Source organism: Hyla sarda, chromosome 10 (genome assembly GCF_029499605.1).
Source record: "Hyla sarda isolate aHylSar1 chromosome 10, aHylSar1.hap1, whole genome shotgun sequence".
Lineage (NCBI taxonomy): Eukaryota > Metazoa > Chordata > Amphibia > Anura > Hylidae > Hyla > Hyla sarda.
The window spans coordinates 71,397,021-71,413,834 of NC_079198.1; the positions used below are offsets into that span (position 1 = coordinate 71,397,021).

Sequence of the window (16,814 nt, forward strand, 5' to 3'; positions counted from 1 at the left end):
AATGGCTCGTTTGGAACGAATTACCATCGTATGTTGAGGGACCACTGTACATTGAAATAACATGGCATGTTTACGGCATTGTTCTAGGCTTCAATAGACTAGACATAGTCTACTTTGGTTATTTTTTTTTCTACTGAAGCCTATGACTACACAGTAGTGTACCTTTGAATAACTTTTTGATGTTGATGGTATCTTTAAAGGGTTACTCCGCCCCTACATATCCTCTCCAAAGCATAGGGAATAAGATGTCTGATCGCAGGGGTCCCGCTGCGTTTTCAGCTGCGGCACCCCAGACATCTGATGTACAGAGCGGACTTCGCTCCGTGCCGGATGACTGGCGATGCGGAGTGGAAGCTCGTGACGTCACGGTCACGCCGCGCTCTTGATGTCACGGCAACGCCCCCTCAATGCAAGTCTATGGGAGGTGGCGTGGCGGCTGTCACGCCCCCTCCCATAGAGTTGCACTGAGGGGGCTTGGCTGTGACATCACGAGCCTCTGGCGCTACACCTGATGCTCTAAACGAATGCAGCGTGCAGCAGTGGGACCCCCGTGATCAGACATCTTATCCCCTATCCTTTGGATAGGGGATACGATGTCTAGGGGCGGAGTACCCCTTTAAGTATACCCACACAGTGAAGTGCATACTCGTCATTTGAAATATTCTGAATAGGTTTAACGTCAACAATGATATATTACCTTATTCAGCTCAGGTAGAACATGATCTTCTGACATCCTCAACATGGCTACAAAGATAATTCAATATTTGTTATAGATAGTCCTTACATTTCATAAGTTAGCCTATAAAACTAAAGTAACATTCCAAGGATATAAATGCCATCCGCCTGTAAAGTTTAAACATCCAGGCGATCACCAATTAACTCAGTACAAGAAAGGCAGATTGTGGCATTGGTAACAAATCACAACGCTGCTAGTCAGTGACAACCAGTCTCTTATGAGACACTATATGACTGTTGCCACCTTCCTAATTGCTGTATACACAGTGCTCTCAATGAGCGCTGTGTATATATCTCAGCAGGAAGCAATACTGCTTCTCGGCCAAGCAATCATGTGATCACCAATGCAGGAAACCTGCAGGAGCTGCTGGGTCTTAGAAGGCCGGGATTAGCTCTGAAGACAATATCCAGCAGCAGTATTTCGCCTGTAACTGGAGCCACTATTAGGAAAATGAAGGAGAACGGATCCAGCTCAATGCAGGTAAAATCAAATTTAATCCATAGGACAAGGAAGGAACAAGTAACGCGTTTGAAGCGCTATGCGCGCTCTTAGTCATACTAAGAGTGCGCATAGCTCTTCAAACGCGTTACTTGTTCCTTCCTTGTCCTATGGACATTGCATTGAGCTGGATCCGTTCTCCTTCATTTTCCTGTTATTGGCTGGTGCCGTCCAGCACCTGGATCCGTGCTCTACTGTCCGGGGCGGGGTGAACTGGTCCTTACCTTGTTTGGAGCCACTATTGTTACAAGGAAAGTCAGATTTAAGAAAAATGCATTTTAGTGAGGAAATTCACCCCCACTGGACTTTTATGCAGGGTGCAAATGCAAAGTATGAACATCTAAAACAAAAATAAATATTAGACAATAAAAAAGATTAAAGAAGTGATCCGATTAATTTCTTTGGGCATCTGGTCAACTTAAAATAAAAAAAAACAAAAACGGGTCTGTATACCACTAGATTCGTTAAAAAAAAAAAAAAAAAAAAAAAAAAAAAAAAAAACAGTCTTGTTACATTTTCCCCGATATCACAAAAACACTAAATTACACCTATAAAAAATAACACAAAAAAGCCTGATTTATCACGAAAACAAATGGGGCAAAAAATGTACTTATAAATCTGAATATGTGACTGGTCAGGAAGGGTGTAACAAGCCCAATCTGGACGAGGTTAATAAATCTCATGGTAAAATTTGCAACAGAAGAGTGCAATATACTTAACAAAATTGTGTCCTCTTTTTCAATGCATGACACCCCAACCCGGCTCCCTTTACAGCAGCCCCGGCAACATAAAAAAAAAAAAAAGGCGCAGGAATACCCCTTTAAGTAATTTTATATCTCCGACACACCCCTTTAACCTATATATCCAAAAATGTCTATGTTTTCAAACTGTATTGAAAGCAAGTTCTCCTCTGTTTATGTGCCACCGTGTCTACCCTGTATCCCCTAGAAACTAAATATCCTTCTTACCCACATACAGCCATCGAAAGAACGCCTTGAAGTTTTTCATACCACTGTCTATAACTCTGAAAAAAAAAACAGCAAAAATCTGTATCAATATAGGCCACTTTTGTTTTTTTAATACAGTACTGCTTAAATTGCATCCAAACTATGATCACAAATTAATTCTTACTATAAGCATGTGTACCGGCCATTTGAAGGAGTATTTCCACAACTGACATTTCTTCCCATTCTGGTTATTGGCGGGGGTCCCAGCAGTAAGACCCCCACAGATCCCCTAGTTATCCCCTTATCCTATTGTAGTGGATTGATATGTACTAACATATAAATACTAATATTAAAATGTCTATTTTCCTAAGCTGCATCCAGAGATCCTTGCTGCGTGAACTGCTCCCTCCCACCCTCACCTGAAATGCTCCTTCCTTCCATCGAGCTTGGAAGATGGCGTCCTAGATTGGAATGTGGTAGAGATAAGGAATACGTAGAAGGAGTTTTAAAGGAGATCTGTAGTGTTCTGAACCTTATCCCCTAGCCGAAGGATAGGGGATAAGTTTTAGATTGCGGTGGTTCCGAGTGCTGGGGCCCCCCGCGATCTCCTGTACAGGGCCGCGGCAATATACAGGAAAGGGGCGTTCATCCCCACATGATGCGGCAGCGGGCACACCCCTCCATGTATCTCTATGGGATTCATGGAGGGGCGAGCCGGCTGCCGCGGCCCCATACAGGAGATTGCGGGGGGCCCCAGCGCTCTGACCCCCGGGATCTAAAACTTATCCCCTTTCCTTCGGATAGGGGATAAAGTTCAGAGCACTACAGATCTCCTTTAACCAATTAGCGGTTTTCCACACCCAATTCACATAACCTCCTGCACACAGCATTGTATAACCTATAAAAACCCCCATAGCTGCTTCTTCTGTAATAAAGAAAGTATTCATTCAGCTGACAGGTGTCTGAGTGGTCTTTCTCAGCGCGTGCACCACTTCTAATGAAACTAATCAGAAAGGGAGCAGATCATCACTGGATACAACCAGGATCTATGTTACTATGGATAGGGGGCAATTTTCAATAATATCCCTTTAAGTGAATCCTAGTAAGTATTGTTAAACAGGTGATGAATTGACCTATCCAAAGTCATAACTATGTACAACCGCTGACATTTATCATTGATACAAATGATACATGGTTCTTACTGTAGAAGCTCATTTGCTTTAAGAATGAAGGAACCCACGGACATTATTGCATCTGTAACAGAAAAGAATTGAACATTCTTGTGGATACTTAAAGATTACTTAAGTGTTTTATCTAACTGCAAAGTCAAATTGAATATCCTTCAATAATTTCAGCATTTCCATCAGGAGTTAAAATCATTCAATAGGGCTAAAAAACGAACCTTTTAGCCCTGTCCTTACACAAAACAATGAGAAGACAATATATATTATCTACGAGCTTTTGCCCGCGTTAAATTTGGGGTAACAAAGATTTATGATCCTATAGTAATGAGGCCGCTCTGTGTAAAGTCTACGGGCATCCAAACAACCCGAAACATTACATCTGCTGTTTTATGGAATTGAAGATCGACATCCTTTGAGGACTTTTACCGAGTCTGCGTGCAGGGGAACCCGCCTTATCGCGCTGCTTATATACTGCCAGCAGTCCTCATATCCTGTCCTCCTATCTCTACCTCCTATACCGGTCTCCTGTCCCGACCTCCTATACCATCCTCCTATCTCAACCTCCTATCCCGATCTCCTATCCCGTCCTCCTATCCAGACCTCCTAACGCGACCATCCCGTCCCTCCTATCCCGACCTCCTATACTGGTCTCCTATCCCGACCTCCTATACCGTCCTCCTATCTCAACCTCCTATCCCGTCCTCCTATCCCGACCATCCCGTCCTCCTATATCCCATCCTCCTAACTCGACCTCATATCCCATCCTCCTAACTCGACCTCATATCCCATCCTCCTAACTCGACCTATCTCAACCATCCCGTCCTCCTATCTTGACCTCCTATTTCGACCTGCTATCTCGACCTCCTATCCCGACCTCCCATCTCGTCCTCATATCCCGACCCGTAATATGTGTACCAGGTATTGAAATATCTCCAGCCGTACGGAAGTTATGTGGGAACATACATTTCCCATTGATTTGCATGGGACTTTAAACAAAAACCCCGACCCTCACAAATGGGGGTAGTTAAGGGTTAAATTAGCTATCCTATATTTTAAGTGGACATATAAGTAACATGTGACCAAGTATTATCGAGATATCTCCAGCTGTTTGGAAGTTATGCAGTAACATATATTTCCCATAGACTTTTATGGGACTTTAAAAAAAAAAAAAAAAAAAACTTTTTCACCCCCTTGAGGGTGGAATTTCGAAAAATCCTTTCTTTTCCTTGTCTAGGTCTTAAAAACAACACGTGTTTTCTAGGTCCAAGGGTTTAGGCTGGGCGTTGATGAGTCAGTGAGTCAGGTCTTCTCTTTTTATGTATAAGATTATGGACATCTTTCCTCTATGTTTTATTCAAGAAGTCCAACCTTTCGCTGTGGGCATTCTGTGCCGCTGTTAGGGTGAAGGATTCTGATAGAGGAGATGTGAGCAGCTTTATATCAGATACATATCAGGTATACGCAAAGTAATAAAATAACCTACCTGTATATGATGTAGAATCCTTGCTGCCCCATATTAGGTATGACTTGCTAGTATATGTTTTGCTGTTGCAAAACTACAACTCCATGCATGCCCACACAGCCTTTGGCTGTCTGAGCATGCTAGGAGTTGTAGTTTTGCAACAGCTGGAGGCTTCCTGTTTGGGAAACACTGCACTAGAGAATGGGGGCGTAGCAGCAAGGCATACAAACATCAAAGATGTTAATCACACAAAAAGCTTACAAACTGAGCTGATCGATAGAGTAACACATTCACACCTAATGGTTTTAAACGATATCCTTAATAAAAGTTACATTTTATTTCACCACTTTACTGCTTTGATTTTGTTTGTTATGCAGTTTAAGTGATGGAATAAATGTTAATGACAGTCAGTGCATCCAGTTAACACGTTCAGAAAACAGCTATCACATACTCGTACCTACTTTATCTTTAAAAATGGACATTCAGGATTTCAGGCAATCTGGGTTCCACAGCCGTAGGGGAAACACAAATATGGACTGTCTTTAATACTAATGTATATTATCATGTTTCACCTATGGCAATGAGCACTGTAATGTGATCTGATACATTCTGGGGTCATTCCTGTTCCTGACAGTATTTATTGTATTTGTTTATTGGCCTGTATAAACATGATCAATAAATTCTGAAACATGTTTTTTTATTAATTTTTGTAAATTCCCAATACATTTTTGGGTCCTAAATATTATCTGTGTCTGTGGAGAGCTGCTTGACGTCCCGGTCCTCTTTGGGAAAATCCCACACCAAAGTACCAATGCCAATGAAAATCCCATACTTTCATCTTCCCCAGTGGCTTGCTGGGGATTCTGAATGTCCAGGGTACCCTGGAAAAGCTACCAGAGAGCTAAAGGCAGCAAGACCAATATTGATTTTCATACCAAGCTGGACTCTCACAACCAATCCAGGTGAGGGAAGTACTTGGTTAAGGGGTGAATGCCCACTCGCAGGTTTGTCCCCTGCCCATGAAACACTCTTTTTGCTTCCTTTTTTTATTTTAAAAAATCACCATCAACAAACCTTCAATTGCTTTGGCATCTAACCCAAGTGGCTCATATTTCTGCTTCCACAAGGCCATCCCTTTCAACTCACTTAGGTGGTACAATAAAGCCTCCGAACCACTGCAAGAACAGAGTACATAACTTATATAATTACTTACACAATCCCTTACCCAGCAACTTTACGATGGTTGTCTGCTGACATATATTTTGCAACTATAGTTGCTATTGATAAACACAGTTCGTAGATAGCCAGCACGGCACTACTTCCCTATCTGAGTATAGAACAATGATGAAATGGCAGACTTGGACTAGGAATGCTGGAGGTGGTGCTCAGATTGACAATAGTGCATGAAGACGTTTCAAAGAAGCAGGAAAATAATCGGCAACTCACCGCAACCAGCTGAATGAAATCTTCTTTTATTTCATACTCACAAATATATTACATGGGAAGAGGGTAGTGGAGGGACACAGGATGGCGACCAAGCTCCGTTTCGCACGGTGATCGTGCTTCCTCCGGCCATCTGGCCGGAGGAAGCACGATCACCGTGCGAAACGGAGCTTGGTCGCCATCCTGTGTCCCTCCACTACCCTCTTCCCATGTAATATATTTGTGAGTATGAAATAAAAGAAGATTTCATTCAGCTGGTTGCGGTGAGTTGCCGATTATTTTCCTGCTTCTTTGAAACGCTATTGATAAACAGTCTGATCTACTACAATATGTAATTATTAATTTATCACATATTATTCAGTTTCTACAAACAGGAAATTGGCACATATAGGAAAAGATTTCTACATTAATAAACTAAAAAATATTGGTTTGTGTTATATCTATATGCAATAAGGAATTTACAAAAATGTACATGTTGCCATTCATACTTCAACAATGAAACAATATTATAGAAATATTTCACTGTCCCTTGTAGAGAGGAGATATGTTTTTTTTCTTACTGGACAACCCCCTATATTGCATCCGAGTTATGAGCCAACAAGATTAAGAAATACGTTTCAATAGGACTGTTCGATGGTTAATACTTCATAATGATTTAAAACCCAAGATGTAAGTGGAACTTACCTTTGTAGATGACTAATAACTAGTTTTTGAATAGTTGAGTATGAAGACTCAACAGATTGTCCAAGTTTCTTTAGCCCCTGAAAACAATAACATTGTATTAGTTTTCACTGTATATTCACCCTTTGAGAGATAAATGAAAACTTACTTTAACTGTCAGCTGATTCATCAGTAATGCTTGTAGCTCTGGACTAAAGAACAAAACAAAAAAAGCAAGTAAAGTTAGCAAACTAAAACCTAAACACTGACAGTGACCGGCACTATGCTCTGCTAATAGAAATACTTTTCATTTATAGCGCTGCAGCGGTATATGTATATAGATGCACTGGGGGGGGGGGGGCAGACATATAGCGTTATCTGCCCCCCACAGTGCTTCTATTTACATATGTAACCGCAGCGCTATGTATAAAAAGTATGTCTATCAGCAGCATCGGGCCGCCGACTGCTGGCACTATACTCCTGATAGAAATACTTTTCATTCATAGAGCTGCGGTAGCATATTATGACAATTGTGCTGCGGGGTGTGTGTATATATATATATATATATATATATATATATATATATATATATAAATATAAAAATGTGCTGGCGGGGGTCATATGTTTATTAATGCGCTGCGGGGGGTATATATAAATACTTGGGTGGGGGTATATATATATATAAATGCACTGGCAGGTTTCATATATGTTTATTAATGCGCTGCGGCGGGGGTCTGTGGTATATATAAATACGCTTTCTGGGGGGTATATATATATAAAAATGCGCCGGGGGGGGGGGGGGGGTCATTTATATAAAAATGCGCCGGGGGGGTCATATATATAAATGCGCCGGGGGGGGGGGGGGGGGGCATATTATAAATGCACTGGGGGGCTAGATATATAGGCTATATGTCTGCCCCCCCCCTGCAGCGCTATATATCTTGCCCCCTCACAGCGCTTTTAATATACATATGGCCCCCGCTGCCACTCACAATGTTCATTTTAAAAACCCAGCCCTGAATGGCTCCTCGGTACTGGCCGTTTAGGGCTCCCCGCGTGGGATTCAAAAATGAAAGTTAAAACACACAATACATCGCAGGGTTGCGGACCATGCCGCCAGCTCCCCCGCTTAACTTCTGATCGCATCGGGTCTCAGAAGTGAGACCTGGTGCGATCAATCCCTCGGCCCCTGTACATGGGGGTAGTAGTACAAACACTAATGTAGCCACCCTAGCTGTCTGCAGACTCCCGCAGCAGAGAACTACTACTCCCATCATGGAAACAAGTCTGGTCCATGATGGGAGTAGTAGTAGTCCTGACTGTGGGAGTCTGAAGGCAGAGGTGTTAAAAGGGCTGTACATGACGGATGTTAAAACGGGTCTTAACGGATTAATATGCCCGTTATTTTGACAGACGTTATTCAGCCGTTAGCACCCGTTATTTCATCCATTATTATACATCTGTTTTTACACAGAAAACCGACGTTTAATAATGGATGAATGCTCATAGTGTGAAAGGGGCCTAAAGAGGTACAGTAGGGCCCACAGAGAGGGTACAGGATTATAACTCAGACTTTAGGCTAATTTAGTTCAAAAGTTAAGTTATTGAAAAATGTAAAGGACATACAAATACATACTTAGGCTGCTTTCACATTACGAGCATTCATCCGTTATTAAACGCCCATTTTCTGTGTAAAAACGGATGTATAATAACAGATGAAATAACGGGTGCTAACGGCTGAATAACGTCTGTCAAAATAACGGGCATATTAATCCGTTAAGACCCGTTATAACATCCCTCAGGCCGTTTTAACATCTCTGCCTACAGACTCCCACAGCCGGGACTACTACTACTCCCATCCTGGAACAGACTTGTTTCCATGATGGGAGTGGTAATTCCCTGGCTGCGGGAGTCTGTAGACAGCTAGGGAGGCTACATTAGTGTTTGTACTACTACCACCATCATGGACCATCATGGAACAGAGTCTGTTTCATGATGGGGGTTGTAGTACAGGGGCTGAGGGATTGATTGCACTGGGTCTCACTTCTGAGACCCCATGCGATCAGAAGTTATTAAGCAGGGGAATGGGCGGCATGGTCCGCAACCCTGCGATGTATGGTGTGTTTTTACTTTCATTTTTAAATCCCCCGAATGGTCGGTACTTCTATATACATATGGCGCCGCAGCGCTATATGTGAAAAGTATATCTGTCAGCAGCCAATTATACTTTTCATTCATAGCGCTGCGGTGACATATGTATATAGAAGTGCTGTGGGGGGCAGATAACGCTATATGTCTGCCCCCCCTTCTATATACATATACCCATGCATCGCTATGAATGAAAAGTATTGTATCAGCATCATCGGGCCGGCCGGCTGCTGGCACATATAGCGCTGCGGTGGCATAATATGACAAATGCGCTGCAGGGGGGGCACATTATAAATGCGCAGGCGGGGAGTATATACCCGCCAGCGGGGGTCTTATCTTTATTAATGCGCTGTGGGGCTTAATATGTCTGCCCCCCCCTGCATCGCTATATATCTTGCCCCCCAAAGCGCTTTTAATATACATATGGCCCCCGCTGCCACTCACAATGTTCATTTTTTTTTAAATTCGGAGAGCCCTGAATGGCTCCTCAGTACAGTGGTCCCTCAACATACGATGGTAATTCATTGCAAACGAGCCATCGTTTGTCGAATACATCGTATGTTGAGGGATCCGTGCAATGTAAAGTATAGGAAGCTGTACTCACCTGTCCCCGCCGCTCGAGATGGTGTCCACGCCACTCCCGATGGTGATCCCGGGCCTCCGCTGGGCTCTTCGCTGTCTTCTCCAGTCCTCTGCTGTCTTCTCCGGTCCTCTGCTGTCTTCTCCAGTCCTCTTCTGTCTTCCGCAAGGCCTTACTGGGCCTGCGTAGCGACGTCATTACGCCGCTGCGTACGCCATTCCTATTGGCTGGCGTGCGCAGCAGCGTATTGACGTCATCGGAGAGGGCCGAGAAGACGCCGGAAGACCAGCGCTGGACCCGGAGGGCACCCCGGAGCATCGTGGAGGGGTAAGTAATACTTAACGCACCACACAGGGAACATTAAGCTGCTATCCGGCAGCAGCTTAAGCATTTGGCGCTGCCGGATAGCACTTAATGCGATGGCCCCGACATAAAAAAGCATCGTATGTCGATGCTGACATCGACATGCGATGGCCTCTGAGAGGCCATCGTATGTCGATTTCATCATATGTCGGGGCCATCGTAGGTCGGGGGGGGTCACTGTACCGGCCATTCAGGGCTCCCTGTGGGGGATTCAAAAATGAAAGTAAAAACACACGATACGATACATCACAGGGTTGCGGAGCTTGCCGCCCACTCCCCTGCTTGATAACTTCTGATCGCATCGAGTCTCAGAAGTGAGACCCAGTGTGATCAATCCCTCAGCCCCTGTACTACAAACCCCATCATGGAACTGACTCTGTTCCATGATGGGGGTAGTAGTACAAACACTAGCTGTCTGCAGACTCCAGCAGCTAGGGAATTACTACTCCCATGATGGTGGGAGTAGGAGTAGTCCCTTAGCACTGCAGAGTCTGCTGATGTCACCTCTTCTGAGCATGCTCAGAAGTAATAACTGATATTATAAACAAGGTGCAAATGGATGACATAAAGGCTCATCTATTTGCCATAGGCTTCAATGTTAAAAATAACAGCTGATAATTTACCCGTTTCTTGTGACATAAGAAAAATTAGAGCATGTGCCGTTTTTTCTTCCGTCACAAACAATGTCCGTTATCATGACGGGTTATAATGGGTCATAACGGATAATCAAAAATCCCATAGACGTGAATGGGATTTTTTAACAGACGTTTAACATCCGTTTTTAAGGCTTTTCTAATGGACGTTTATAACGGATCTTTTAACGGAACAACTTTATAGTGTGAAAAGGGCCTTACATGACAAATAAAAACTAAAAATATTATTTAACTGAATGGCCCACAATGTATCAAACCATTGTTGATTAACCCCATATAACCAGTGATAAATACTCTTCCATTGCCTGGGCTCTGAAGCAGGTTACCTTGCTTTACCCCAGAGCAGGAGCTGCATAAATTCATCCTGAACAGAAGTTGTTGTATTTTTTTCCTGAAAGCAAAAAAAAAAAAAATATATAATGTAGAAGATTTTGTAACAGCCGTTTAACGGCCGATTTTCAGGGTTTTCATAACGGAACATATAACAGATCTTTAAAACGGATGAATGAATAGTGTGAAAGGGGCCTTAACTGAAACACAGGAGGGAGATGGGAGACAACTAATGACTGACACACAGGGGAGAACAGGGGACAGAGATAGGGAACAATAATTACCGTATTTTTCGCCGTATAAGATGCACTTTTTGTTCCCCAAAGCTGGGGGGGGAAAAGTTGGTGCGTTTTATACGGCGAATACACACCTATTGCGGCGGTCCCTGCGGCCATCAACGGCCGGGATCCGCGGCTAATACAGGACATCACCGATCGCGGTGATGCCCTGTATTAACCCTTCAGATGCGGCGATCAAAGCTGACTGCCATGTCTGAAGCGAAAATAACACTAACCCGGCTGTTCAGTCGGGCTGTTCGGGACCCGAACAGCTTACAGGACACCGGGAGGGACCTTACCTGCCTCCTCGGTGTCTGCTCCATGACGGGATCGCCTGCATGGCCGGCGCTCTCCTTCATCGTCATCACGTCATCGCGCACGCCGTCCCGTCATCTAATAGGAGCGGCGTACGTAGCGACGTCATAGCGGCGATGGAGAGCGAGGATACCAGAGCGACGGGGGACACGGAGACAGCGATGGAGGGCGACATCCAGGGCAGCAGTGATGGGTCCAGAGTGGCGGGGACACGTGAGTATTACCTCCTATACCAGTGGTCTTCAACCTGCGGACCTCCAGATGTTGCAAAACTACAACTCCCAGCATGCCGGGACAGCCAACAGCTATCCAGGCATGCTGGGAGTTGTAGTTTTGCAACATCTGAAGGTCCGCAGGTTAAAGATCACTGTCCTATCCTTTACATTATATTTGGTTCAGAATCTTTATTTTCTAGATTTTTATCCTATAAAATTAGGTGCGTCTTATATGCCGGAGCGTCTTATATGACGAAAAATACGGTACTGATCATAGGATGTCACATGACATCATGTTATGTGCGGCATCCTGGCTCCTAGGTGTTTTCGCTGTGTTATGTCAGTAGTATTTTCTGATGTATACCACCTATGGAAGGCTCCGATATATGCCAATGTATACACCTACTGTGGCATATGTTTATAAAAACTTTCCATGTATGATAATAATCATAATAAAAATATAAGTATACTACCAAGTTTTTGGCACAAATGCCTATGAACAGAAAAGGGCTTATATCTGGGTTCTCCAAAGGACAATGGAGATAAATGAGGTATGCCCGGAATCCTCTTCTCTTCTACTAAAATCTTCCTACTACTCTGTACACGATAACATGTTTTCCTAGTCTGGCAAAGACTTCATACAGGTAACACACAATTATATAATATACTCAACATTTTGATGGAACATTTATGTAATAAAAAACAAAAAGCCACCCAGTGTAAGGGCAGATTCACAACGCAGTTATCAGGAAAACTGACAGCATATTTCTTAAACATAGCCAAAGAAATAGACACTAAGAGGGACATTTATCAATGTTTGCTTATGTATTCTTTTTTTTAGTAATTTTTTCCTTACTTTTTTTTTGCTTATGTGTGACTTATTTATCAACTGGTTTCAGCCTGTTGATAATTTTCTTTCACGTAAGCAATTTTTTTACTTGGTGGTAGCTTTTTCTGCTCCATGTTTGAGCTGGAGTAAATTTAGTAAATTTATAACCCTGTTGTGACTTCTTTTTTGCGCAGTTGTGACTGTCGCAGTTAATAAATACCTGACTACCTGTAGTCCATTTTAAAATTATTACTACGTAGTTACGTTTTGGAAAACTTGCTTTTCTCGCTTTCCAGTCAAAATGTCGCACGACAATTTTGCGATAATTATAGTAAAGAAAACCTGACTAAACCCGTTGGTAAATGTCCATATAAGTCCTTCATGTCCTTAGACCATAAGGGGATGTTTTATAACGCATAAATAATATTTTTTTACCTATTATCTATGGACTAAAACCTGGATGCACCCAATAATCAGACAAATATAGTAGGAGAGTGCGTTATTCAGTAATCCCCACATAACAACCACATACACACCTGTACAAACTTTGTTAGTCGAGAATCCATCTGCATTAGAATTTCTTCCCAGGCTTCACACATACAAGTCAAAGATAACTTTAAATACTGCATATTAAAAAGAGGAAAATTTAAGATTACTGAAGGAGCACTCACTTCATCTTGTTACCCTATAAACATAAGCTTTCTAATACAAATAAAATAACAGACAGTGCTTTAGGGCTTATATACACAAGTGTACTATGGCTACATACAATCCATGGGAGTTGTAATATGACATCTAAGGGTTCCTACTGTCCCTCCAATTTTTAAAGAAGGCAAACTTGGCTTTTGCTCCATTTTATGCATTTAACTGGGTAATTCTCCATTGAATGTCATTTTAATGGAACTATTCCCCAATAGAATTATTGCTTCTAGGAGAAAATAATGCAGTCATACGTGAAGCTTTATAAATGGTGTTAGGCTGGTGTCTCATGTATTCTTGCAAAAAAAAAAAAATAGAAATGAAGAGATGTATAAACAGTCAAAAGCTCTCCTTTAGGGTACATGTAATCTGAATGCTGCAGATTGTTTGTGCTGAATTTATGTCAAAAAATTTGCAGCAGTTACAGTTAATAAGCATGTTAAAAATCTCATCCCCTACACTATGAAAAATCTGCATACATTGCTGATTTTCAGCACTATAAAATGGAACAGTGGATCAAATGAGCACAGAAATTCTGCAACAAAATATGCACATTTTGGTGAAGATTTTCTGCAACTTGTAGACGGGCCGTTATACTTCTTTTCCCCTTTGGGAAAAATACCATGTAATAAAGTGTAGTGTTCAAATCTATATGTTGAATAGAAAACATTGCAGAAAACCAAAAAAGCATGCTGAAAACCAAAGAATGTAAAGGTGTTTTAAACACTCACTTTGTCATAGAGGTCCTCAAAGTTTTTTTTTTCTCATTTGTGGAAACTGGGACAATATTATGGTCTGTACAATTATCTAAAAATTCAGTTAAACCAGTTCACACTTGACATAATACACATGACAGAAATTACTCTCAGATCTATTTGGTGCGAAATTACACTTGCAGCAGACTCCCATTGTTTCAAAGGCCAGAACTTCTTTCTTGGAACATTCAAATTCTGTACGTCACTGAAAGAATAAACATGCTAAGACAGCATTTCTGCACAGTCTGCCCGGTCATAGCACCGACTGAAATCGGCGGTGGCTGCTGCATACAGAATATCTGCCTAAATTCTGTAGTGTGCATGGGTCCTTAGGCAAACAAAAATAATACCGGGCCTGCACTGTCCCCAAATACTGGAAACAAAGCTGGAGTTATACTGTAACAAGTACACACCAATGGGCCAGCAGGGTGCTAAACAATTTACCTGAAGAAGAGTTGAAATGTGGGTAAACTTTCTTGCCATTCGAGTGACCTCTGGTAAATATTCAGACAGTAGGCTAGTATCCAGCTGGGAAAGAATAACATTTAGTGAACCAACAAGCAATAGAGGGAGCACGCCTTTCCATGTCCGTCATGAACAGTGTACACTCACTCACTTGAAAATAGGTTATCTCAGGAGTCGTGTTTGTTGTCAGCTCAGTAACAACAGAAAGGGATCTTAAATCACTGGACAAGCACAAGCCAAGACATGATCCAAAAACCTGAAAGTAAAAATGTCATACACGGAATTAGGACATCACCCAGATGAGATGCACGGACACTGCTACAAAGACTAGGACGGCTGTTTATGTGCCACACTGAAAAAAGATGGCATAGTAGCTCAGTGGTTAGACCTGGTCACCTGAAATGGGTAATTTGGAAACAACCCAACCCCCCGCTCTTCCTTGTTGCTTTTTGTGTCCCCCCCCCCACCTTATTTTATTTTTATTAAGAAAAAATAAATAAAACGTTGAATGCTACGAAAAATGGTGCCAGATCTGTACAGTAAACATTCCTAATAGGAAAAGCATATGGATTACACTCTGTTCCAAATTATTATGCAAATTATATTTTTCTCCTTTACCTAAATAATTTATGTAAATAACAGTCAGCATAATTCTCATGTTATCAACTATTAAATGGGCACTGTCAGATACAAAAACTTTTGATATGCTGTAATGCATGCAAAACCAGAAAAAGCCAGTCAAGCCACTGCCCCCCCTGCCTGCTTGGACACATACTAGTCCTGCTGTGTCCATGCGTCATCACCTATGTCATGGACACACTTCTTTGATTGACAGCTGTGAGCAAAGGGCTCACAGCTAGAGGATAAATCCTCTCACTGTCAGCTTGTGTCCTGCTACTGTCAGTGAGGACAAGCTGGGAGTTGTAGTTTTGCTAATGCTAGGGGAGATGTGAGCAGAGAGCATACAGAGGGAGGGGGCGGAGACCTGCACAGTGAGGCCACGCCCCCTCCCTTTGAGAGGAATTCAGACTAGTGATCTAAATTAAAAGTGTAATAAAAAATAAATAAAGGTGCTAGACACATAAAAATTAGATGTACATGGTCAGGATTAGGTAGTGAGTGATATATTTAAAACAATGTTTTTTTGTTGGATCTGATGGGTACGCTTTAAGAGTACAATTAAACAAACCTCCTAGTGATATTTTTTTAAACACAAAAGACTTACAATGCACTGTTCCAAATTATTACACACAGTAAGTTTCAAAACACTTTATAGGTTGTAAAGAACTGGAAATTTTAATTTGTTGTGTTTGCAGCATATTTACTGAAATCAAAAGCTATTTCAATGAAACTTTTAACAACATTTTAACTTTTTAAAACATTTTAACAGGTCATGTTACATTTTAACATAGGACCCCTTATTTGATAGCAGCTTCACAAGTCTTGCATCCACAGAACTTGTGAGTTTTTTTTTAACAGTTTCTGCTTGAAATTGTTTGCAAGGTGCCATAATAGCCTCCCAGAGCTGCTGTTTGGATGTAAACTGCCTCCCACCCTCATAGATCTTTTGCTTGAGGATGCTCCAAAGCTTGCCAATAGGATTGAGGTCAGGGGAGGATGGAGGCCACACCATGACTTTCTCTCCTTTTATCCCCATAGCAGCCATTGATGCAGAGGTGTTCTTTTGCAGCATGAGATGGTGCATTGTCATGCATGAAGATGATTTACGGAAAGCATAGTTCTTCCTTCTGTACCAGGGAGTAATGTGGTCAGTCAGAAACTCCACATACATTGCAGAGGTCATCTTTACACCTTCGGGGACCCAAAAGGGACCGACCAGCTCTCTTCCCATGATTCTGGCCCAAAACATGACTCCACCCCGCCTTGCTGACGTCGCAGCCTTGTTGGAACAGGGTGTCCGTCCACCAACCATCCACTACTCCATCCATCTGGGCCATCCAGGGTTGCACGGCACTCATCAGTGAACAGGACTGTTTGAAAATTAGTCTTCATGTATTTTTCTGCCCAATGCAGCCGTTTCTGCTTGTGAGCATTGGTTACTGGTGGCCAAATAGAAGATTTATGCACAGTTGAAAGACTCTGGAGGACTCTACACCTTGATGTCCGTGGGACTCCAGAGGCACCAGCAGCTTCAAATATCTTTTTGCTGCTATGTAATGGTATTTTAGCAGCTGCTCTCTTGATCCAATGCATGGATCTAGCGGAAATCTTCCACAATGTGCCTTTATCTGCA

General features: G+C 42.3%; 1 protein-coding gene across 3 annotated transcripts in view; it reads right to left on the reverse strand.

The window, feature by feature from the left end:
* The window catches only part of ANAPC4 (anaphase promoting complex subunit 4), a 70,939-nt gene that overhangs the window by 21,865 nt on the left and 32,260 nt on the right, over positions 1-16,814 (reverse strand). For all 3 annotated transcript variants that reach the window (XM_056541908.1, XM_056541909.1, XM_056541910.1), the window contains 10 exons: positions 14,712-14,816; positions 14,540-14,623; positions 13,178-13,264; positions 11,001-11,065; positions 7,100-7,142; positions 6,955-7,031; positions 5,902-6,002; positions 3,384-3,435; positions 2,203-2,258; positions 698-744 (listed from right to left, as the gene is read on the reverse strand). In XM_056541908.1, the coding sequence (XP_056397883.1) occupies positions 698-744; positions 2,203-2,258; positions 3,384-3,435; positions 5,902-6,002; positions 6,955-7,031; positions 7,100-7,142; positions 11,001-11,065; positions 13,178-13,264; positions 14,540-14,623; positions 14,712-14,816 (717 nt within the window). The remainder of the gene's footprint in view (positions 1-697; positions 745-2,202; positions 2,259-3,383; positions 3,436-5,901; positions 6,003-6,954; positions 7,032-7,099; positions 7,143-11,000; positions 11,066-13,177; positions 13,265-14,539; positions 14,624-14,711; positions 14,817-16,814) is intronic.